Source organism: Chiloscyllium plagiosum, unplaced genomic scaffold (genome assembly GCF_037043375.1).
Source record: "Chiloscyllium plagiosum isolate Xiang-an unplaced genomic scaffold, Cpla_swu_hap1 HiC_scaffold_22, whole genome shotgun sequence".
Taxonomy (NCBI): Eukaryota; Metazoa; Chordata; class Chondrichthyes; order Orectolobiformes; family Hemiscylliidae; genus Chiloscyllium; species Chiloscyllium plagiosum.
The window spans coordinates 52,766,193-52,792,336 of record NW_028270160.1 but is presented as its reverse complement, the minus strand read 5'-3'; the positions used below and the strand labels follow the sequence as shown (position 1 = coordinate 52,792,336).

The window sequence follows — 26,144 nt, the reverse complement described above, 5'->3', positions numbered from 1 at the left end:
ATCCTTCTGAAGTAATGTTACTGGAAAAGTAGTGCTGTTATATAGGACACAATCATGCATCCTGAACCCATGATATGCAGAGATGTGCGGGTTAGGTACATTAGCCATGCTAGATTGCCTCTCATGTCCAGGAATGTACATGCGAGATGAATTAGCTATAGGAAATGCAGGGTTACAGGGATGGGGTAGGGGGTGGGGGTGGGTGGGATGCTCTCCGATGGGGCAGTGTGGACTTGATTGTCTGAATGGCCTGCTTCCAAACTATAGGGATTCTAAGATTCAATAAACCATAAAAAGCTCTACACATGTGTTATTCTTACTGGGTTGAGTTGGGAATTTAAAAGCAACTTAACAGGCATGCTACCTGTTAAAGTGACGATAATTGTAAATAGCTAAAAGAATAAAAAGTATAATCAAAGGGTCAAAGGAAAGGACATAAATTTGAACAGAGAATGAAAGATCAACAGTTGGGCATCAATACAAAGTAAAAGCATTCATGACAAGATACTTCTTTTAGAGTTAGGATTGATTCAGGTAGGATTCAGCAATATGTGCACAACAAATCAAAAAATACTTTTGAGAATGATAAAGTTTCAGATTTGATTTATAATGTAGAATTAACCAACATAACAATAAATGTGCTGCAGCCCGCAGAATATTCACGGGATTGGGAAAAAAAACCGTTGCTTTCTGTATATTGTACTAAGCCTGTATTTAATTAGGTATTGACAACTTGATACGGTCAAATGTCACATTATTTGTGATTGCCATCTTAGCAGTTTGTTTATATATTTTTTAAAAAAACATTGACTGAAAGTTCAGAATATAACATTCCAGTAATGTCCATGACAGTTTTTCATGCAGCAAACCAGAATGTTTCAATGAGATTTGTGTCGGTAGAATATACCTTAAATAGCTTTGATTCTGAAATTTTCTCTTTGTTTTATCATTAATAGCCTCCATCAAATATCCAGTCTATTGTTGTTGTACTCGATTGCCTAAACCTGCGGGTTGGAAGTGTCATCAAACATGAAGTGCGAATTATAGTAAGGGATCGGAATGACAACTCTCCGTCTTTTCAGCAGTCAAGATACCATGTGGAAATCAATGAGGTTGGTATGCCAATAGAGATAATCGATTAACTGGCATGCAGCTTTGACACATTATGTCTTTGTGGTTAGTTTAAATGCCCATGAAGTTAATATCTGTAGGAGTTGGTATGAATGTCAGTCTGAATGTTTATATGTATTTGTGTTGCAAATCAGAACAAGCTGTTTCCTATTCCATTTTAAAAAGCGTAACAACAATGCCAATTAATTCATCCAACTGAAATAAGTTATGACTAAATATACTGTGCTTGTGTGATTGGAAATAAATGAACTCAGTCCTTGAAAATGATTGAAAATGTTTCTGCTGTGTTGAAAATTGTTATTTGAGACCTTTAAACAAGCTGTGACAAAAACATTAATGTGGCAGAAAGTGTAAACAATGATTAAAGTTACTTTGGAAACAAATCATGAAGCATTCAAAATCTTTAAATTACCATTTACTCCTGAACTGAGAAATGGTTCTGGACTATGTAAGTCCTATTTTGTTAACACATAATTAATAAATGGTGAAACAAAAATAGAAATTGCTGAAAAGCTCAGCAGGTCTGACAGCGTCTGTGGAGGAAATCAGAATTAATGCTTCAAGTCGAGTGACCATTCTTCATTTCTTTCCACAAATGTTGCGAAACCTGCTGAGCTTTTCCAGCAATTTCTGCTTATGTTTCTGATTTACTGTTCGTTTTGCAGTTCTTTTGGTTTTTATTGTTAAGTGGTTCCTGTTTCATTATGAACATTAAGCTGATGGGAAATAAATGGGATCAGATTATCCGATTGATCCATTCTGTAGACTTAAAGGTTAAACATTGTCAGAGTGATTTGAGATTCAGCATGCAAGTTGTACCTTGCAGTGTGATCATAAAAGAAAATAGAATACAGGAGCAGGAGTGGATCAGTTAGCTCTTCAAACTTGCACTGCTATTCAATATATACAGAGTTATGTTAGTGGTCAAACACCTAGATTAATGATCCGGTGATATCAGTTCAAATTCCATCATGGCAGCTGTGGAATTTAAATTTAACTAAATAAAATCTGAGTGGTAAAGATAATATCAATAATGATGAAACTATCCCATTGTTCTAAAAACCCATCTGGTTTACTGACTCCTTTAGGGAAGAAATGGTGCCATTCCTACCTGGTTTGGCCTACGCACAACACCAGACCCACTGGAAAGTGTTTGTCTCTTAATTACCTTCCAATCTAACATGCCTTCAAGTGTTTTCAGGAAAGTGGCTACCATCACCGCATTTTGCAGGGAAATTAGATATTGATAAGGAACACTAGCTTTACCAGGGATGCATGCATTCCTTCAATGTATATTTATATATACATATTTGCTCTGTAGTTATTCTGATTGGTTGCTACTGCTTCAGCAAGAACCTTGTCTATCAGCATAAATTGGGTTTCTGACAAACTTGCATTGAAGTTTCAGGAGCATGCCCAAAGTAATTAACTTTTGTGATTCAGTTCCTGGAGGGCATGGTTGCACGTAGCTTAGCTGGTATAAGACATGTGCTAATATCACAAAATGAAAGTTATCTAGCCTGGTTTACTTTGTTTGTTTGTTGCTTGGCAATTCTGCAAAAATACTTTTAATGTCACCAAAGCTAATATAGCTCCCTTGAGTGATTGGAAAAATGATGGACGAGATTGAACAGGAAAAATATGAAATTCCAAATTCCAAAGCCAGCCATGAACAAGAATGTACTGAACACTCACCAGACAAAAACATTGGAGACATTTACCTAAATAAAAATTTATTCCTATGACCTATAGTGCTGGTATTTACTTCTTTACTTTTCTATACTTTTTTTCCCTAAGACTTTATACTTGCAAATCTGCACTTTTGTATGAAAGATGGCGCCATATGTGGCGACTCGTAAACTTTTCGCTGTTGCCGTTTGAATACATGTGACAAAAAGCTAATCCTCATCTAATTCTAAAATGTAGGATTTTGACAGCCTCACACTTCAGGTTGTTTAGCTCAGAAGAAAATTTGTTTCTTAGGTAAGGACACATCCACACACAGACAATTATCAGGTGTTATCACAAATGCTATTTTTCCACTCAGATCAAGGATGTGTTTGCCTTACATCCTTTGTATTATTGTCCACATGTTTTGCAACTGCAATGCTTTTAAGTAATGTACTTTGATCAAATTTGCAAAATGTGCTATTGTGTCTGGTCATCACATTTTACCCCTGATTGGAACAAGCATCACCATAGCCAAAATTAGAACAAGTTGAGAATGACAGTGGTGGAAAGGTTGAAAAGAAACAAATAGTATAAGTATTTTTACATTACTTCACAAAAAGACATTTGAGGGAGACATGCAGGTAAAAAAGAACACTCTGAAATGAATTCAGGTCAATGATTAACAATGCCATAAATATGCACATTTGCATTGAAATGACCTGACCTGAGGAAAAGGATTGAGCTGTTATATTAAGAAAGAAGGCTTAACCAAACTGAGAGAGCAAAACAAATGTCATCCTGTAAAACTGCAGAAATTACAAGTCAACTAGAAGCATTTGAGTTATAATTATGAAAGCTAAGTGTTGAAATGGGATAAGTTGTGCCTGCAAAATATAAATACTTTTTCCTGGAAAATTGACCACAAGGGGCCTCAGAAAATGTAAAATTACAGGAAAAAGCAAAAGATATACACCTTTCTGGGTGGGTGCAGTTTCTATCGCAATACTCAATACTCTATTTCCACATTGTCCCCATACCCCATGATGCCTTCAAAAAATAGAAAGCGTTGTCTCTTCCTTGAGTATATTCAGTGACCTGGCTTCCATGACTTTCTATTGCAGAGATTTTCACAGATTTACTACCCTTTGAGTGAAGAAATCTTTCCTTATCTTCATCATAAATCAGAAGTCACATGACACCAGGTTATAGTCTGATAGGTTTATCAGATATCACAAACTTTTTTGGAGTACTGCTCCTTTGTCAGGTGAAGTGACAAAGGAGTAGCGCTCCGAAAGCTTGTGATTACAAATAAACCTGTTGAATTATAATCTTGTGTAGTGTGACTTCTGGCTTTGTCCACCACAATCCAACGCTGACACCTCCACATCTTAGTCTTAAATAGCTGACCTGTACCCTGAGACTATGTGACCCGGGAAATGTCCTCTTGCATCAAATCTGTCCTGCCCTGTTAGATTGCTTAATGGTTAAATCAGATCTCTTCTCATCTTTCCAAAGATCAAAAAAAAAATACAGGCCCAGTTGAACCAGTCTCTCCTAATAGGACAATTTTGCCATCCCTAGTATCAGGAAAAAGTGATGGCTGCGTAGATGCTAGAGATCAGAGTCGAAGAGTGTGATGATGAACTTCTGCTCGAAACATCGACTCTCTTGCCCATCGGATGCTGCCTGACTGCCTGTGCTTTTCTAGCACCACACCCTTCGACATCCCTGGTATCAGCTGAGTGAAACTCTGGTGCACTCCCTCTATATCAAATATATTCTTTCTTAGGTAGGGAGACTACAAGTGCAAGCAATACTCCAAGTATGGTCTCACCAAGGCCCTGCATAAGTCACATTAGTGAACTCAAATTCACTTGCAAGGAAGGGCAATGACCCTTTTGCTTTCTTAATTGCTTGCAGTACCTACTTGACAGCTTTCTTTGACTGATATACAAGGGACACCCAGATGCCTTTGTACACACACACTTCATATTTAGCCACATTGTACAGTATCTGCCATGTGCTTGCTCATTCACTCAACTTTTCTAAATCAGTTTGACGCCTCCTTGTATCCTCCTAACAAGACATAGTCCCACACTGCTTTGTGCTATTAACAAATTGGAAATGTTGTGTTTGGTTCCCTCATCCTAGATATTTATAAATATTGTGAATAGCTGCGGTCCAAACATTGATCCTTGTGGTACTCCACTGGTCACTACTTACCACTTGGAAAGAGACCTATTTATTCCTATTTCCTGTCTGCCAATGAATTCTTGATCCATGTGAAATATTATTAACTCCATCACATGTGAACAAAAAGAACTAAGAACAATACAGCACAGGAACTGGCCCTATGGCCCTACAAACCTGCGCCGACACATTTTGCCCTTCTTTACTAAAATAGCCTTCACTTACAGAATGCTCTTCCTATTCATGTTTTCATGCAGGTACTACTTGAATGCTACTAGAACATAGAACATTACAGCGCAGTACAGGCCCTTCGGCCCTCGATGTTGCACTGACCTGTGAAACCAATCTGAAGCCCATCAAACCTGCACTTTTCCATTATCATCCGTATGTTTATCCGATGACCATTTAAATTCCCTCAAAGTTAGTGATTCTAGTACTGTTGCAGGCAGTGCTTCCCATGACTCTACTACTCTAAGTAAAGAAACTACCTCTCACATCTGTCCTATACCTATCATCCCTCAATTTGACACTGTGCCCCCTCATGATAGCCATCACCATCCAAGAAAGAAGACTCTCAATGTCCAACCTATCTAATCCTCTGATTATCTTAAATGACTTAATTAAGTCACCTCTCAACCTTCTCCTCTCTAACGAAAACAGCTTTAAGTCCCTCAGCCTTTCCTTATAAGACCTTCCCTCCATACCACGCAACATCCTGGCAAATCTCTTTTGCACTCTTTCCACTGCTTCCACATCCTTCCTCTATAATGCGTCAAGCAGAACTATATGTAATATTCTGCGTGTGGCCGCACCTGAGTTTTATACAGCTACAACATGATTTTATGACTCCAAAACTCAATCCTTCTGCCAATAAAAGCTGATACATAAAAGCTATGCCTTCTTAACAACCCTATCAGCCTGAGTGGCAACCTTCAGGGATCTATGCACACAGATCTCTCTGCTCATCCACACTACCAAGAATCTCACCATTAGCCCAGTACTCCGTAGTCCTGTTACTCCTTCCAAAGTGAATCACCTCACACTTTTCTGCATTAAATTCCATTTGCCACCTCTCAGCCCAGCTCTGTAGCTTATCTGTATCTCTCTGTGACCAGCAACACCCTTTCACACTGTCCACAACTTCACTGACCTTCGTGTCACCTGCAAATTTACTAACCCGTCCTTCTACGCCCTCATACAGGTCATTCAAGAAAACAAAAAACAGCAATGGCCCCAAAACAGATCCTTGTGGTACACCACTAGTAACTGAACTCCAGGATGAAAAGTTTCCATCAACCACCACCCTCTGTCTTCTTACAACTAGGCAAATGCTGATCCAAACCGCTAAATCGTCCTCAATCCCGTGCCTCCATATTTTCTGCAATAGCCTACCGTGAGGACCCTTATTAAATGCTTTATTGAAATCCATGTACACCACATCAACTGCTTTACCCACATCCACCTGTTTGGTTACCTTATCAAAGAACTCAATAAGGTTTGTGAGGCGCGACCTACCCTTCACAAAACCATGTTGACTATTCCTAATCAAATTATTCCTTTCTGGATAATTATAATTCCTCTATCTTATAATATTTTCTAATATTTTACCCACAACCGAAGTAAGGCTCACTGGTCTATAATTACCATGATTGGGCTCTACTCCCCTTCTTGGACAAGGGGACAACATTCGCTGTCCTCAATTTTCTGTCACTATTCTTGTAGACAATGATGATATAAAGATCAAAGACAAAGGCTCTGCAATCTCCTCCTTAGTTTCCCAGAGAATCCCAGGATAAATCCCATCTGGCCCTAGGGACTTGTCTATTTTCCCATTTGCCAGAATTGTGTGCTTCTTGCCTGAACTTTAATCCCATCTAGTCTAATAGCCTGTATCTCAGTATTCTCCTTAATAACATTGTCTTTTTCCTGTGTGAATATTGATGAAAAATATTAATTTAGCACCTCCCCTATCTCCTCGGACTCCACGCACAACATCCCACTACTATTCTTGATTGGCCCTAATCTTACTCTAGTCATTCATTTATCCCTGACGCACCGATAGAAATCTTTAATGTTTTCCTTGATCCTACAAGCTAAAAGCTTCTCATGTCCCCTCCTGGCTCTTCTTAGCTCTTATTTTAGGTCCTTCCTGGCTAACTTGTAGCCCAAACTGAGCCTTCACGTCTCATCTTTACATACGCCTTCTTCTTTCCCTTGAAAAGAGATTCAACTTCTTTAGTAAACCACGGCTCCCTCGCTCGACCACTTTGTTCTTGCCTGACAGGTACATACTTATCAAGCACACGTAATAGCTGTTCCTTGAATTAGCTCTATATTTCAATCATGCCCATTCCCTGCAGTTTCCTTCCCCATCCTTTGCATCCGAAATCTTGCCTAATCAGATCAGAATTGCCTTTCCCCAATCTATAACTCTTACCCTGCGGTATATGCTTATTCCTTTCCATCGCTAATTTAAATGTAACTGAGTTGTGGTCACTATCACCAAAGTACTCACCTACCTCTCTAACACCTGGCCTGGTTCATTACCCAGTATCAAATCCAATGTGGCCTTGACCCTTGTTGGCCTAACTATATACAGTGTCAGGAAACCATCCTGCATACATTGGACAAAAACTGACCCATTTAAAGTCTCGAACTATTGTGTTTCCAGTCAATATTTGGAACATTAAGGTCCCCCATAATAACTACCCTATTACTTTCGCTCCTATCCAGAATCATCTTTGCAGTCCTTTCCTCTACAATCTCTGGAACAGTTCGGAGGCCTATAGAAAACTCCCTACAGGGTGACATCTCCTTTCCTTTTCTAACCTCAGCCCATACTACCTCAGTAGATAAATCCTCATCAAATGTTCTTTCTGCCACCGTAATACTGTGCTTGACTAACGATGCCACACCACACCCACCCCCACCACTTTACCACTTTTCTTGTTCTTACTGAAACATCTAAACCTCGGAACCTGCAACAACCATTCCTGTCTCTCCTCTATCCATGCCTCCAAAATGGCCACATCACTGAAGTCCCAGGTACCAACCCATGCTGCAAGTTCACCCAGCTTAATCCAGATGCTCCTTGTGTAGAAGTAGACACACTTCAAACCACCTTCCTACCTGTCAGTATGCTCTTACAACCTTTAAACCTTATTTATGACCTCACTACTCTCAACCTCCTGTACACTGGAGCTACAATTTAGGTTCCACCCCCCTGCTGAATTAGTTTAAACCCTCCATAGAGCATTAGCAAATTCCTCCCCCACGCCCCCAGGATGTTCATATCCCTCTGGATCAGGTGCAGACCATCCCGTTTGTAGAGGTCCCACCTATCCCAGAATAAGCTCCAATTATCCAGGAGTCTGAATCCCTCCCTCCTGCACCATCCCCATAGCTCCATGTTCAACTGCTGTCTCTCCTTATTCCTCTGGCGATGGAAGCAGATATAATAGCAGGAATTATGTTATAGATAGGAAAAGGGATAGGAATGTCAGGCAGAAATTCAAGGAGCTAGGGTGGAAACTTAGAGCTAGAACAAACAGAGTGGTTACCTCTGGTTTGTTACTTGAGGAATAACAAACCAGAGATAACCACTCTGTTTGTTCTAGCTCTAAGTTTCCCACCCTAGCTCCTTGAATTTCTGCCTGACATCCCTATCCCTTTTCCTATCTATAACATAATTCCTGCTATTTTGTCTGCTTCTACCACCTCCTCTGGCAACTGTTCCAAGCGCTCACCAAACTTTGTGTGAAAAAATTGCCTTTTAAACTTACTTCCCTGCTCCCTGCACCTTGAACCCATGTTGCCGAGTAATTGACCCTTCCATCCTGGGATAAAACCTCATACTTTCTATTCTAACCATGTCATTCATATTCTTATAAACTTCTTTCAGATCGCCTCTCAACCTCCTGTGATCCCATGAAAATAATCCCAGTCTATCCAACCTTTCTTCAGAGCTACAATTCCCCCATACCAGGTAACATCTTGGTAAATCTTTTCTGTACCCTAACTTTACCTTTACTCACTATCCACTTATGAGGGATCTTATCAAATGCATTAATAAATCCAAACACACCACATCCACTTGTTCTCCCTTATCCATTCGATAGTTACATTCTCCAAAAGACTCCAGTGGATTTGTTAAGCATGGTTTGTCTTTCATAAACCCAGGTTTTGTCCAATCCTGTAAAAGCTTTTCAAAATATTCTGTTGTCACACCTTTTGCAATAGACTATAACATTTCCCCCATTACTGATGCTAGACTCATTGATCTGCATTTCTTTTTTACCCTCTCTCTCTGACCCCTAACCTTTTTAATTAGTGGGGTAATAATCAGTTTCTTTTATTAAAATTATTTTTTCCTCCTGTCTCAATTTGTCAAATCTGTAATTGCTCTTGATAAGCATTTTCATTTTTCTGCTACAATTTCAACTCTGTACCCATGTTAAGTCTATACAAAACCATAGTTTTTGAGTAAGTCAGTTGATCCTCCTTGATTAACAGGTCAAAAGGCCTACAAGTAGGGTGTTTCATAAGAGATTGCAGTCAACAAATTATATCTGTAACATTACTTTGATGAGTGGTTGCTATGTGACACCGATATCTTGTGACAAAGATTTCCTTCAAGCAGTATAAAATAAAGATAGCAGTAATCTTTTTCATTCCAAAACGTACAGAGCTGTTTGCTATTTCTTAGCTCTATGAAGAATCTGAATAGTGCACAATAGGAAATTTAATGATTTCACCGTTTTTGGTCTCTTGATATTCTTTCTGTTTCTGACCTTCCAAATGCCACCTTCACCCAGACTTTGAGCTTAGCATTGCCATGATTTCTCTCAAATGTACAGTTTCCCTGCAATTTGACAGAGATTACACTTTAAAATCACTTCATTCAGTAAAAGAGTTTTGGAATATTAAGAGGTTCTGAAATAGCACTACATGAATGCAAATCTGTTCCTCCTCTCTCTTGAATATAGTTTAAAAATCAAACAACACCAGGTTATAGTCTAACTTTCAGAGCTCTGCTCTTCACACCAAATAGGTTTATTTGGAAGCACTATCAGACGATAACCTGGTGTTGTGTACTTTTTAACTTTGAGGAGAAAGTGAGGGCTGCAGATGCTGGAGATCAGAGCTGAAAATGTGTTGCTGGAAAAGCGCAGCAGGTCAGGCAGCATCCAGGGAACAGGAGAATCGACGTTTTGGGCATAAGCCTTCCTGAAGAAGGGCTTATGCCCGAAACGTCGATTCTCCTGTTCCCTGGATGCTGCCTGACCTGCTGCGCTTTTCCAGCAACACATTTTCAGCTACTTTTTAACTTTGTCCACTCCAGTCCAACACCGGCTCCTCATCATCATCTCCTGAATATATTCACCAACAAAGATAGTCAGTTATAAAAATACAGAAGCCTTATGGTACCTTACCTAAGGAATTCAATTGATATAATTTTTATGGGCTAATTTAATCCTTGGAATTATTACAGTTAAAACTAATGCTTTCCTTACCTGTATTTATGTCCACACCCATATATTGTGTACTAAGAATCAGAATTGGTCTGAATAATTTTCATTTTCTTTGACAAAGGACATAAAAGCTTTTATAAGAAGCCCAGCTGAGTTCAGTTAACTCAGTGAATGTGAGAAATTCAATCTAGGATCATTGTTATCTACATTACTCTCCATTGCACCCAGTAGTTCAATCATTCAGCACTTGGAGCAAAATATATGTAAATCAATGTGCTGTATGTTCTAGTACTGGTGTAATGTAAAGCTCATTTTATAATCACTTTATTCAGATTCACAGAAGTAGCATTTGTTGCCACAAAATATATTGGTCCAGGTGATGTTCAAATCCTTTCTAATTATTGTAATTGTCTTTCAGTCAACTGGCACTCTTCAGTTAGACTTGCATTTAATTTGAAGTAGATGGCAAAGAGTTGAAGCAATTACTGTAAATGTTGGATAACACCAATCGGTCAATTTCTTTAATCAGGTATAACTATACAGAAACATTAGTCTACTCGAAATGACCCAGCAAAATTACATAATACATTTAAATAACATATATTTCTCGATTACATTAGCATTCTCGTTTAACCCAGCTTTATTCTTTGCAGTTGCACTTCGTGGGCGGCACGGTGGCACAGTGGTTAGCACTGCTGCCTCACAGCGTCAGAGACCCGGGTTCAATTCCCGCCTCAGGCGACTGACTGTGTGGAGTTTGCACATTCTCCCCGTGTCTGCGTGGGTTTCCTCCGGGTGCTCCGGTTTCCTCCCACAGAGCAAAGATGTGCAGGTCAGGTGAATTGGCCGTGCTAAATTGCCTGTAGTGTTAGGTAAGGGGTAAATGTAGGGGTAGGGGTAGGGGTATGGGTGGGTTGCGCTTCGGCGGGGCGGTGTGGACTTGTTGGGCCGAAAGGCCTGTTTCCACACTGTAAGTAATCTAATCTAATCTTAATTCCCATCTGTCAACTTTTCACTTGACTGTTCACTGTCTTTCAGAATCAGGAAATATTTGTTTTTGAGAGGCTTTGTGTGTTTTCTTTTGAAATGTTAGAGTGATAAATATTATACCATGTTTATCTAAGCATTAGCTAGATTATTGAGTCATTAGTGTGTTCAAGCGACGCCTAGATTATTATATATTCAGATACAGCTCAGCATATTTGGATCCTGCAGTGTTGAAGCCATTATCATTCTCCCTCCCAGGTTTTTCAGTTAGGTGTTAGATTTGAGGAAGGTGAGCACTTTGGTGATAGCGACCACAATTCGGTGATGTTTACTTTAGTGATTGAAAGGGATAAATATATTCCCGAGGGCAAGAGTTATAGCTGGGGGGATGACTATTAAGATGCGATTAGGCAAGTTTAGGATGCATAGGATGGGGAAGGAAACTGCAGGGGATGGGCACAATTGAAATATGGATCTTATTCAAGGAACTGCTACTGCAGATTCTCCATAAGTAAGTATCAGTCAGGCAGGGAGGAAGTTGTTGAGCGCGGAAGCTGTGGTTTACTAAGGAAGTTGCGTGTATTGTCAAGAGGAAAAAGGCGGCTTATGTTAGGGTGATTTGGAGATGCTGGTGTTGGACTGGGGTGTACAAAGTTAAAAATCACACAACACCAGGTTATAGTCCAACAGGTTTAATTGGAAGCACACTAGCTTTCGGAGCACCGCTCCTTCATCAGGTGATTGTAGTGTGATTTTTAACTATGTTAGAAAGAGATGTGATGACTCAATTATAGTGCTTGAGAGTTACAAGTTAGCTAGGAAAGATGATAGAGAGAGCTAGGAAAGATGATAGAGAGAGCTAAGAAGAGCCAGGAATGGACATGTGAAGTTGTTGGCAAATAGGATCAGGGAAAACCCCAAAGCTTTCTATAGATATATCAGAAATAAAAGAATGATGAGAGAAAGATTAGGGCCAAATCAAGGATAGTAGTGGGAAGTTGTGCGTGGAGTCAGGTCAGATAGAGGAAGCGCTAAATGAATACTTTTCATCAATATTCACACTGGAAAAAGACAGTATTGTTGAGGAGAATACTGAGATTCAGGCTACTAGACAAGATGGGATTGACATTCACAAGGAGGAGGTGTTATCAATTCTGGAAGGTGTAAAAATAGATACGTCCTTGGGCCGGATGAGATTTATTCTAGGATTCTCTGGGAAGCCTGGGTGGAGATTGCTAAGTCTTTGGCTTTGATCTTTATGTTGTCATTGTCTGCAGGAAAAGTGCCAGAAGACTGGAGGATAGCAAATGTTGTTCCCTTGTTCAAGAAGGGGAGGAGAGACAATGCTAGTAATTGTAAACCAGTGAGCCTTACTTTGGTTGTGGGTAAAGTGTTGGCAAGGGTTAAAAGAGATAGGAATTATAATCATCTAGAAAGGAATAAGTTGATTAGGGATAGTCAACATGGTTTTGTGAAGGGTAGGTCATGCCTCACATACCTTATTGAGTTCATTACGGAGGTGACCAAACAGATGAGGGTAAAGCAGTTGATGTGGTGTATATCAATTTCAGTAAGATGTTTGATAAGGTTCCCCATGTTAAGCTGTTGCAGAAAATATGGAGGCATGGGATTGAGGATGATTTAATGATTTTTATCAGAAATTTGCTAGCTGAAACAAAATAGGGGGTGGTGGTTGATGGGAAATGTTCATCCTGGAGTTCAGTTAGGTTGAGAGGTGATTTAATTGAGACATACAAGATAATCAGAGAGTAAGATAGGTTGAAGAGTGAGAGCCTTTTTCCTCGAATGGTGATGTCTAGCACGTGGGAGCGTAGTCTTTAAACTGAAGGGTGATAGATATAGGACAGATGTCAGAGGTAATTTTTTTTTACTCAGAGTAGTAGTGGCGTGGAATGCACTGCCTGCAACAGTCATACACTCATCAAATTTAAGTGCGTTTAAATGGTCATTGCAAAGGCATATGGAAGAGAATGGAATAGTGTAGGATAGATGGGCTGCAGATTGCTTTCACAGGTCGGCGCAACATTGAGGGCCGAAGGACCTATACTGCGCTGTTATGTTCTATGTGTTATCTCACTTCAACATTAGGGGAAGTGTTACTTACACAGTATCTGACATCAACCCTAGAAGTCCTCATATTCCAACAGGAATCATAAATTTCACAAAGTGTCTCCACCCTGTTATACCGATATGAGCATCTACCACTTTGTAAAAGATCAATCAATGTACTATTCAAAACCATTGGCAGAGGATGAGAAAAAAATCTTTCACCCACTATTCAGTGAAGGGTTAAAGCTGAATATGAATAGGATCTGACTGAATTAGCTTGTGGATTTGAAAAATCCTTACAGAATTGAATCATTGTTGAGTCACACATCATGTAATACCAGAGCTCTATGGAAGCTGGTGGTGGTCTTCCTGAAATGGAATGAGTCAGAGTTATATGGCACAGGTGAAACTGGATGAGAAGAAAACAAAATGGAGTCCAGTCAGAAACGTTTTTGGACAATGATTTAGTGATGTGGGACAGTGCAGTTTGGAAAAGGTAGAACACTGTGTCTTGTTAAAATGCTTCAGCAGAGACAAAGTCATGATTCAATTCCATGAGAAAAATATGGAAGTTAAAGTTGCCTACTTTAAGTCTGAATAAATCAGCATGTGCTGGTGTAAAGAAAACAAATACAGGGACCAACAGGTCAGAAATAAGAAGGCCTTCATAAAAAGTGAACTGTTGACAGTTTTTTTTTATTGAAGAATCTTAAAAACGTGCACACAATATTTACATTATGTTGTTGAGTTAAATAGAACAGTAGATATGAACGAGGTGAAAATATAATTGAAGGAAGCTAGACTAGAATACAAGAAACCAATGTAATGCACGCTGACCAATAAGAAGGGATATAGCAGCTTTAAATCTAATCTCTACCATCTAACGTAACCTGTCATTCGGGAGTGAATTGTTGAGTCTTAAAATTGCATTCTCAGAATGTGATCAAATGACATGTTTGCCTGTCTTCCAGTGAATAAGTACAATGCCTTTATCTCAGCAAATTCTAAATGTGAAGATTGACATCAGTGATGCATTTTTGAAGTTTTATTAACCAGACAGACTACACACGACAATTGTTCAGACAGAAGCACCAAAGCTGCTTTTGAACAATAGCCCATGTTCCTGTTTGTTCAGCTTTCGGTTACAGAGGGAAATTCTCTCTTTTCTTTCCATCCAAACTGACTTTGTTCTATTCTGCGGCTAATTTTCCTTTTTGACAGGTGTTTGTTGGAGAGGAGGGAGGGGGCTTTCCAAAGACCCAAAGAAGAGATTGGGGTTGGGTCTGAGTTGGGATCAACTGACTTCCAATATTACCAGAGATAGGATGGCGATGTGAGCAAACAACTTAATTTCAAGTTTGCTGCCAAAAATAGTTCCATTCATGTTAATCAATGAGGAGCACAGGAAACTGCTGGGAGACAAAAAAAAAGACACACTGTGCCATTAAAATGCTCGACATGTAGGAAACGCACCTAACTGAAATCCCTCTACCTGCTCCTCACAAAACCTGCCCTAGCTGTTTGTGGACTGGATGTTTCCTTTAAAGGAGAAAGTGAGGACTGCAGATGCTGGAGATCAGAGCTGAAAATGTGTTGCTGGAAAAGCGCAGCAGGTCCTGAAGAAGGGCTTATGCCCGAAACATCGATTCTCCTGTTCCTTGGATGCTGCCTGACCTGTTGCGCTTTTCCAGCAACACATTTTCAACTCATGTTTCCTTTAAAGGCTGCATTTGGGAGTCTGGTTTGATTCTGACTTGACCCCCTGTCACTGGTTTGCCATGAAGCTTGACTTTCAATGTTTTAGTGAGACTAGAGAAAGTTTCACTTCCCACTGAGTGGTCTGGGGGTTAGGCGAAAGGATGTCTGCAAAAGAAGCAAGTTAACAGGGGAATGGGCATATTCTGGCCAAAATCAATAGACATTGGTATGGCCATTACCTGCATTAAAAAAAGATTTTCACTTTTAAGGTGGCAGAGACAAATAAAGACCCTAAACACATTATTAACTAAAACTTTAATACTGCTCAGTTAAGTTTTGTCCAAACTTATTCATGTTTTGCAAAAAAGAAAATAATTTCAGTGCACCATCCCTATCACACTATGTTTAAGCTGGTCAACTCTAGAAGGAAGACAATGGCTACCTAGATCAGAAAATGAGACCTTAATGAGCACTTTGACTTCAATCTGCTTAGGTAAGGAGGCCTGGGCATTCTTACTTATAGGAGACACCAGAATAGAGCTTATAACTACACATAACAAGGTTACTCCTATTAAGTACAATTGGAAATTTGAGAAAAATCTTCTTTACCAGAAGGGTGTTTCAAATGTGGAACAGAAATGATGATTTTCTTCACTCAAAGGGTGGTGATTCTGTTGAATTATTTTTCACAATTAACTGTTGAGGCTGAGTTGTAAGTTAATTAAAGGTTGAAAAAGACAAATTTAATCAGTCAAGGAATCAAGAGTTATGGGGGGAAAGACAGGGAACTGAGTTGAGGATTATTGGATCAGCCAAAATCTCACTGGTGGAGCAGACTCTGTAGGCAAAATCTTATTGTTTTACCTTTCTACTACATGGAAATAAATAGCAAGATTTAATGTAGAAGATACTTGATATATATGTGAGGGAGAATGAAACACAAGGGTATGCTGATGGGATTAGATGAGATAGCTGGAGGCTTATGTGAAGCTGGAGTACGGACGTAGTGCATTGAGTTGATTGGTCTGTCTCTATTCTGTAATTTCTGCGTTTCTATAATGAGTAAGTTTGCCTTCAAACATATATTATAAATTCTCCTCTCAAGCATTAATATAACAAACTAATATCAGTGGGTATCAAAAGTAATGTATTGGTATTGATTCAAAACAGGCTAAAAAGGAAGAAGCAGTGCAGCTGCAGTAGTAACTGGGTGAGAAAAATAAGCAGTGAGTTCAGGACCTGCCCTCTCTACTGCATAAGTTTTTAACATACATTGAGAATGCCATTTTATGATACAGGTAAAGAGGTACAATGATTTAGCTTCCAATCTACCATGATCTAGTGAGGGGTGAAGTCATGTTGAGTGATGAAATTGGATTTTGTTTTGGTTTGCATAATTAATAACATGGTCTGTGATCAATGATTTTAATTTCTAAACTTTCAGAATAATTCCATCTCAAATCTTTGAAATCTAAATTGAGATTTGAAGTGGTGGTATTATTGCTACCTTTTCCATTCCCTGGGAAAATGTTCACAGTACGGCAACACATAGGGAGCAATGCTATCACAGAGTCAGACAGCACGAAAACAAACCCTTTGGCCCAAATAAACCATTCCATCTATAATCCAAAATTAAATTCCTTCCACTTGCCTGACCCACATCCCGGCAAAACTTTCCTATTCATTTACTTATCCAAATGTATTTAAAATGTTGTAACTGGCCCGTATCCACCACTTTCTCTGGCATTTCATTCCATACACGAACCACTCTCTGTGCAAAAAGGTTGCCTCTCATGTTCTTTTTAAATCCTTCTCCTCTCACCTTAAGTCCCCCTAGTTTTGAAGGTCACCACCGAAGGGAAAAAAGCCTTGTCATTCACCCTATCTTTGCCCCTCATAATTTTATAAACTTCAACAATGTCATATCTCAACCTCCTACACTTCAGTGAAAAGAGTCTCAGTCTTTCCAGATGATTTTTATATCTCAAGCCCTCCTTTTCTGGCAATATCTGGTAATTATTTTCTGAACCCTCTCCAGTTTAATAATATTCTTCCTATAACAATAGTAGTAATGTCACTGTATTAGTAATTCAGGCTCCTCATCTGGAGGCATGTATTGATTGTCATCTGTTGAAATTCAAATTAAATTAATAAAACTGGAATAGAAAGATGATCACAGTAATAGTGAACATGAAGATATCATTATGGTGTAAAAAAAAGTCTCAATCGGTTCATTAATGCTCTTTGGTGAATAAAATCTGATTTCCTTAGGTGGTCTGGCTGACAAGTGACTCCAGACCTACAGCGATGCAGTTGACTCTTAACTGCCTTTACAAATGGCCGAGCAAACTCAAGGAAATTAGAATGTTCAACAAATGCCTGGGCTGTGATGTCATTAACCTTGAAAGAATAAAATAATTAAATGTGCACAACTTCTCCAATCTGCAAAGACCGAGAAATTCGGTTATGTGTTAGACATTCTATCCAAGATTCAAATGTAAATATTAATGGAGTAAATGGTCACAGACAAGAGGAGGTGGATTTACATTTTCAGAGGAGATAGATTCGAAGCAAAATAAAACCTCTGAAAGCAAAGTGATATTGAGAGCCCTTCTTCATTTGGCTCTGTACAGAATTTCATCTGTGTGGGTTTGAAGGCAAAGGAGAAACCCCTTTGGACCTATTGGAGAGGTAATTGGGTTTTGCAAAGAATGTCTGCATTCTGGCTCGAACAGTCATTCAACCAGTTTCTTGAGCTGTCAGCAAACAGCCAACAGAATCAGATGAATGGTAAGGTCCTAGGGAGTTTTGCTGAACAAAGAGACATTGGAGTGCAGATTCATAGCTCCTTGAAAGTAGCATTGCAGGTAGATAGGATAGTGAAGGAGGCGTTTGGTATGCTTTCTTTTATTGGTCAGAATATTGAGTACAGGAGTTGGGAGGTCATGTTGCGGCTGTACAGGACATTGGTTAGGCCACTGTTGGAATATTGCGTGCAGTTCTGGTCTCCTTCCTATCGGAAAGATGTTGTGAAACTTGAAAGGGTTCAGAAAAGATTTACAAGGGTGTTGTCAGGGTTGGAGGATTTGAGCTATAGGGAGAGGCTGAATAGGCTGGGGCTGTTTTCCCTGGAGTGTCGGAGACTGCGGGATAACCTTATAGAGGTTTAGAAAATTATGAAGGGCGTGGAAAGGATAAATAGGCAAAGTCTTTTCCCTGGGGTCAGGGAGTCCAGAACTAGAGGGCATAGGTTTAGGGTGAGAGGGGAAAGATATAAAAGAGACCTGAGGGGCAACTTTTTCACACAGAGGGTGTCACATGTATGAAATGAGCTGCCAGAGGAAGTGGTGGAGGCTGGTACAATTGCAACATTTAAGAGGCATTTGGATGGGTATATGAATAGGTTTGGAGGAATATGGGCCGGGTGCTGGCAGATGAGACTAGATTGGATTCGGACATCTGGTCGGCATGGACGGGTTGGACTGAAGTATGACTCTATGAGTGCACAGTGGGGAGTGCTTCTTTGGTGAAACTGACAAAGCAGCCTTTGATCAGTGAAACTGAAGAGCTCCAGGAATGTGGAGCGGCTGCTGCTCACACAGCATCTCTTCTTGCAGAGAGTGCAGTTGTTGCTTGGCAGCTGATCACCAACATCTTGAATGGCATTTTGCTTGTCTGGTATTTGCACTGTTCTTTCTTGCTGCTCCTCTCCCTGTTGGTAGTAGATTGTGCAGTTCTTGCTTGCAACTTTATGAAAGAAAGGGAAGCAGTGTCTCCAGCAAGAGTTGTCCCTTCAAGAGTGGACAGCCTGAGGTCTCCCAGAGAATGGGCCAGAGTGGAGGAGATTGAGCCCTTGTAGGGAGTGAGAGCTCAGCATGGCTAAGAAAGGCTGTTGAACTTTTAAACTTGATTTATTTATTTTTCTACGAAATAAAGACTGTCCTGTTTTTTTTTTAACTTTGTTTCTTTGCTTTTGTGCTTTGTACCTAAGACTTTGTACCTCAGTATCTTTGTAACTAAGATGGTACCAAGAATGGCCATGATTTGGAGATGCCGGTGTTGGACTGGGGTGTACAAAGTTAAAAATCACACAACACCAGGTTATAGTCCAACAGGTTTAATTGGAAGCACACTAGCTTTTGGAGCGACGCTCCTTCCACTGTCACCTGATGAAGGAGCGTCACTCCGAAAACTAGTGTGCTTCCAATTAAACCTGTTGGACTATAACCTGGTGTTGTGTGATTTTTAACCAAGAATGGCGACATTGTAATCTTTCGCTGTACTCGTGTACTTCTGTACTTGAGTACACTTGACAATAAAATCTAATTACAGGCTGCTCCCATGGGACAGAGGGGTGTTGTTACAAATCTAACTCGAAGGAGGTGAGATTCCTAACAGAGAATCACTTCTGTCTGCATGCCTTAGTGTTAATGTCTCAAAAGGCTGATGTATTCATGGCAAGTCTTCGCTGGCATCTGCAGCTGTTGTGAAACATAACAGTAACAGGTTCTGTTACAACTCCGAAACCTCACTCAATCTCAGCATCACACTTCTGATACCCTGTTTCATGCAATATTTTTACTGGTTGCAACATACTAAACTGAAAGCACTGCAGCAGAGGTAAAGTTCACTTGACTACAATAAGCTAGTCCAGTATTCGACAATTGCATTTCTCCAACCAGACCCTTTCCAATTTGAGTTTGTCTCTATCCAGTTGTTATTAAACAAGGTGGACAAAGTGGAAAACAACATTTTCCCAATCCTGAGCATTTAATCACAGCACTCAAATTTGAACCAACAACATGATTCAGATTGAAATCTCAATTAAGAGGCACTCTCCATAGTTTCCTTTTGAGGGTTTGTGACGCAAGTCCTTCACTTTAGTAACATTCTTCTTTAAAGTTAAAATCTTAATATATATAATTAAACTGAACCATGCAACCATTCTGAGTTAGAAGACCTGTTTTATTCCCCTAAGCTATTGATTTTTTTTCTTTCTAAAAGTAAAGATTAAAATGTTCCTAGCAGGATGAATATTTACTGCAGTTTAGGGTAGAGAATAAAACTTTTCAGCATTGAGGACTTTCAACTGAAAAATAAGCAAGCAGTCAATTTTGTTGTTATGTAACAATATTATTTTTAATGAATATGTGCCCGGGTCAAGCAGGATAATGAAAAGTTAGACTTGCAATCAGTATGATCCAAGCTGCACAGTTCAGGCAAAGGTATTGTGTCTCCACTTTGAAATTACAGTCAATGCTTTCAGATCTCAAATGTGATTTGTTTCAAAAAATGCTTAAAAAATTGATGTTTTCACAATTCACAATTTTGACATTGTGACATAATTAAGATCTCAGACATAAAATATTTTATTGTCTGCATTAATGTATAAAAATATGTGTGAAAAACAATGGCAGCCTTGGAAACAGAAAATTAAAAATTGGACAAAAGCAGTAGCAGCACAAATTGTATTTACATAGCGATAGACAACATCTAAAACCTGCTATAAACCTAAGTTAATTCTGGGCACTATTTAAAATATGCACCATTTATTATAAGTATTTTCATAAGGTGTTAACATTACCTCAGAGAGTTCCTCCTGACAGATGTTTGTCGCTTCAAACATTCAGCAGAACATGAGCACTTGGATGACTCTTTGACATACTTTTTCAGCAATGCATCAATGTTAGAGGTACCACATTTTGGACAATGTACCTGCCATTTTGGGATGTAGTTAATGGATTCCATCATGTATTTTGAACACAACAAGGGACCCCTACCCTATGATTTGATATCACTAACAATAGATGGTCTGGTCATTAATCTCTTTCCTATTTGTGAGATTTTCTCTGTGGAAACTGGCTGCTGTGTTTTTCGTACAATGCATAATGAGCATACCTCCAAAGTCTAAATTCTGAGTGAGAAGATTTGTCCTTTTCTTGAGATTGGGAAAATTATTAAATAGACACTTTGTACTTTGTACCAGCTTTATCCATCTTTACTTTATAGTAAGAGAATGGGGCTTCCTTCATTATTCATAAGTTACCAGCTTGAAGCAACGCTGATTATTATAACTTAAGCGAGTGTGTATGCTGTATTGAGCTTTTCCATAACTTGCTGATTAAATGCAACACACAGTGTTTGAAGCCCCTCACTTTTTCCCTCGAACATACAAATAATATTGATTTTAAAGCTTGCTTTGCATTAGTGGGCATAATTAGTTTTATTACAGCACACAACAGAACTCGACCTGAAATATTCAGGAAGCACATTCTTTTGGTTGTGTTTTTTTTAATTTAACCTATCTTTTTAACCAATCTGTTTAGAGAAGTAATTACATACCTCTGGAACAGGTGGGACTTGAACCTGTTCCTGATGAAGGGTTTTTGCCCGAAACATTGATTTTCCTGCTCCTTGGATGCTGCCGGACCTGCTGTGCTTTTCCAGCACCACACGCTTAACTCTAATCTCCAGCATCTGCAGTCGTCACTTTCACCCGGACTTGAACCTGTACCTCCTGGTCCAGCGGGAAGGACACTATCACTGCACTACAAGAGGGCTCCTTCTATTAATTGTTCATCAGTTATGCTTAATTAAATGCAGGTGGAAGGCATTGATTGAGGTTTCACTTGAGCAGGTAATAAGAGCTCCTATGGCACGTTGGTAGAGTCCCTACCTCTGGGTCAGAAAACTTCAGTTAAAATTTCCACCTGATCCAGAGATGTGTCATAACACTTCAAATCAGGCTAATTAAAAATATTCCGAAGCAGAAAAATCACTGAAACTGTGTGGTCTTTGAGTGAGGAAATATATGTATGTCATGAGGGGATCTATGAAACTGGGAAGGTAGTTGAGCGGGTTGGTATATGCTTGTAATGTTTCAGCATTACCTTTCAAGAAATGGCTTTCAGAGCTTAGGAACAGGAGTAGGCCATTCAGCCCCTACAGCGTATTCCACTATTTAATGAGATCATTGCTGATCTGTGGACGAACTCAGGATACCTGTCTTTGATATCCCTTTAATACCCTTCCTTAAAAATATATTTATCTCAGACTTCCAAACATCTATCATCACTTCTGTGTTGATACACTTCCTAACGTCTCTCCTGAACGGTCTGACCCTAATTCTCAGATTATGCCCCTGGATTCTCGAATCCCCGACCATTGGAAATAGTCAATCTTTATCTGCCCCTAATTTTCCTGTTAATATCTTGAAGACTTTGATCAGATCATCCCTTTCGAGAGAAAGCAGATCTAATTTATATAATCTCCCATAGCTTAACCTCAGATGTCTAGGTATTATTTCTGGCATAAAACATATCTTTGCTGCACTGCCACCTTTCTGAGTATACAGACAGTTATTAATATATTGGAGGTTAATGTTGTCGTGCATGTGCAATATACTACACGAACCAAGCAATTTTTATTCTAAATAGCCTATTGGAATGTGTTCCAGATTTTCCAGAAGCTCATTTACCTTTGTTTTAAGCAAGATAACTCTACGAATATTATTCAAATAAAAAGGCTTGCAAGGTTGTCCCGGACAATTTGCTCTGGAAGATTTCCTGAATAATCATTCTATATTGCATGCCTGACAATAAATATCAAACATATGTTACGGCAGAGTAGGAGCCCAAAAGCAAGAACAAGGAACCAGCTGCAGAAACGACAAAAACAAGAAGGGAGTTGACTTGTCTGGCTGTCATAGCGGATACTTTCTAAATAATCCTGGCTCATAAAGGGACATACAGCAACAGTTATTTTTCCGACATGTCCTTTTCTATTTTGTTCAAATGATATTTCAGTTTCTGATTTCCTGAACCAGGAAAAATAATAATATGCACCAATTCTTTCTAATGGAAAATGCGAATGGTCATGATGTTGTAATCAATGAAAGATGCCGGTGTAGTCAGGGACAGCACAGTGGCCCAGTGCTTAGCACTGCTGCCTCACAGCACCAGAGACCTGGGTTTGACTCTAGCCTTGGGTGACTGTCTGTGTGGCATTTGCACGTTTTCCCTGAGTCTCTGTGATGGTGCTCTGGTATCCTCCCACTGTCCAAAGATGTGCACATTAGGTGAATTGGCCTTGCTAAATTGACCATAGTGTTCAGGGATGTGTAGGTTATTTGTATTACTCAGTGGAAATGTAGAGTAATAGGGTAGGGGTGTGGGTGGGATGCTCCTCTAAGGATTGGTGTGGACTTGTAAGGCCAAATGGCCTATTTCCGCACTGTAATGACTACTTAAATTGGGGTGGCAGGCATGTCCCCTGATCAAAATACAGACTCTGCTGGCAAATGCCGAAGCTAGTAAATTGATGAAGTCTCTGCTCAACTGGTCCTGCCTCCTTGTGTCACTAAGACCCTTTATCTATATCACTTGGACTAATCCTGTGCCCTGCTTCATCTCATTTAATATCTCAATGGTATCTCAGATCTGTTTGAATCTATCCAATTGTTGTGCCACATTATCTCCTGATACAAACATACCCTTCATTTGGGTAGAATGGGTATGCTCTCAGGTGTCGCCTCAATGGACAGAATCTCCCAGAGACTCAAAAGATGCAGGAGGTCTGGAACATTAAGTCGGTTGTTGTCAGGACCTAAACCCAACATTTTCCCACCTCCACCTACATAAATTTAGGTCAGGATGGTTTACATGCCACTATCCTGCCTTTGCCTCCACTTAAGACCCTTCAATTCGCAATCACTTCAGAATCACGTAAGGGTTCCAATTTTCTCAGCTCCAGGTAGGGCACGTGAAAGGTGGCTGATCTTACAGGTAAGCCTGTGCAGGCTGCATATCAGGGTAGTCCTTTGACCTGCACTAGCTTGTGCAGGACGAAGGGGTGTGGAATTCTTGTAGGCATGTAACCTATGACAGTCACACTCCTGTACTGGCCTCTCATCCTCAGTACCCCCCATCTACACAGCCCTTGATATGTCTTTTCGCAACAACAGCAAACATCCTCCCAGGTTGATGCTCAACCCTGGCATTCTTAGGATTGTGGAGCTACTGTACCACGTGCTGATGGATCTGTAACTCCAGGCAGCTGGAACAACTTACCCTTGGCTTCTCAGTCAAAAGAAAGGCCGCTGGTGTCTATTTTGGTCCCTAATGTAAACCAAGTAAGATGAACCTTCCTTCTAAGAATGCATGCAGGTGTCTCAATGCTTTTGTGGGCAGCATACACAACAATCACCTAAGAGAGAAGATTCCACCCAAATGCAACACTTCTTGATTGCACCATTATTGTGTACAAATTGAATGCACCCCTTTGTGACTGAGTCAGGATACAGCATTGTAAGTTTGAATATTACGATAGTGAACAATACCTACAGGGATACTAGTTATGATTTGGAGATGCCAGTGTTGGACTGGGGTGTACAAAGTTAAAAATCACACAACACCAGGTTATAGTCCAACAGGTTTAATTGGAAGCACACTAGCTTTCGGAGCGACGCTCCTTCATCAGGTGATTGCCTGATCACCTGATGAAGGAGCGTCGCTCCGAAAGCTAGTGTGCTTCCAATTAAACCTGTTGGACTATAACCTGGTGTTGTGTGATTTTTAACTTTGTACAGGGATACTGTACAGGTTTATTTCCCCTATTCACACTTTCTTGCTAACTGATTTTGAAAGCCACCATTTCCATGTAAATTTGTGATCTGTGTTTATTACTTGTATTGCCAGTGTGAAACACCCACTGTGGTTGAAAGCCCGTCTGTAGATCGAATAGCATTCAAATTTGAAAATACTCAGAGAAAGCACACAAAATATTTACAGTGAACTGGCATCGATTTTCTAGATTTGCCTACAAGCAATGTGTGTCAAATCCAGGTATCTGATGAAAGTTTCTGAGATTTTCGCACGATAATTAACTTTTTCCCTTGAAGGTTGCATCTTTCTTGCACTGAAATTGTCATTTTTTGTGTCCTTGCCTTACTTTTGGCATTTATATACTGATTAACCTTGTCATATAGTTTCAATCGTGAAACAATACTGGGTGAAATGTTTGTCAAGGCTCACTTTCTTTCATGTCTGGTGCATTAGCTTTCCTGCAACATAATCCTTAAACCATGGACTTATATGACACTATTCATATGGTAAAATATATAATTAGATTCTCATCAGATTTGGGAATGTTTCTTTAGATTGGAAAATATCTTTATTCAAAAAGGGAGGGAGAGAGAAATTAAGAACCACAGGCTAGTTAGCTTAACATCTGTCATAAGGAAAATGTTAGAAGTTAGTAGAGACTCTGGATAAATTGTTTTTTTTTTCAGAGGGGTGCAGGATGACACGAATGGTATGCCACAATTTTTTGTAAATTATTTGAATGAAGGGATTGGAAGAATGAGAGCTAAATTTGCTGATGACACAAAGACAGGTGGGAAACACATTGTGAAGAGAACATAAGAAGTCCACAAAGGGATATAAGTTAAATGAGTGGACAAGGATCTGGGAAATTTAGTGTAATATGTAAATTTGTCCATTTTGGCAGAAAGAATTAAAAAAAAAATCAGTTTATTTCAAAGTTAAGAGGTTGCTGAACTTTGAGCTGTGAAGCAATTTGCTTGTCCTAATGCATTGCATTAGGTTAGTCTGCAAATACAACACATAATCAGGAAAGATAATAGAATGTTATGTCTTATTTTTGAAGGGGGTTGAATGCAGGATTGGCAAGGTTATTCTTCTGTCACACAAGGCATTGGTAAAACTGCATTTGGAGTACTGTGTACAGTACTGTCACCATACTTGTGGAAGGATTGGAGGCAGCTTGAAGAAGACGTTCAAGATTAATAACTGGAATGAGCTGATTGGATATGAGGAAAGTTTGGACAGGCTAAGCCTGTATCCTGTAGTGTTTAGAAGAGTCAGAGGTCACTTAATTGAAACTTAAAAGATCTCGAGGGAATTTGAT

General features: G+C 39.5%; 1 protein-coding gene across 9 annotated transcripts in view; it reads left to right on the top strand.

The window, feature by feature from the left end:
- Positions 1 to 26,144, top strand: part of pcdh15b (protocadherin-related 15b) — a 1,538,224-nt gene that overhangs the window by 1,019,643 nt on the left and 492,437 nt on the right. For all 9 annotated transcript variants that reach the window (XM_087999065.1, XM_087999066.1, XM_087999064.1 and 6 more), the window contains one exon: positions 957 to 1,112. In XM_087999065.1, coding sequence (XP_087855191.1) covers positions 957 to 1,112 — 156 coding nt within the window. The remainder of the gene's footprint in view (positions 1 to 956; positions 1,113 to 26,144) is intronic.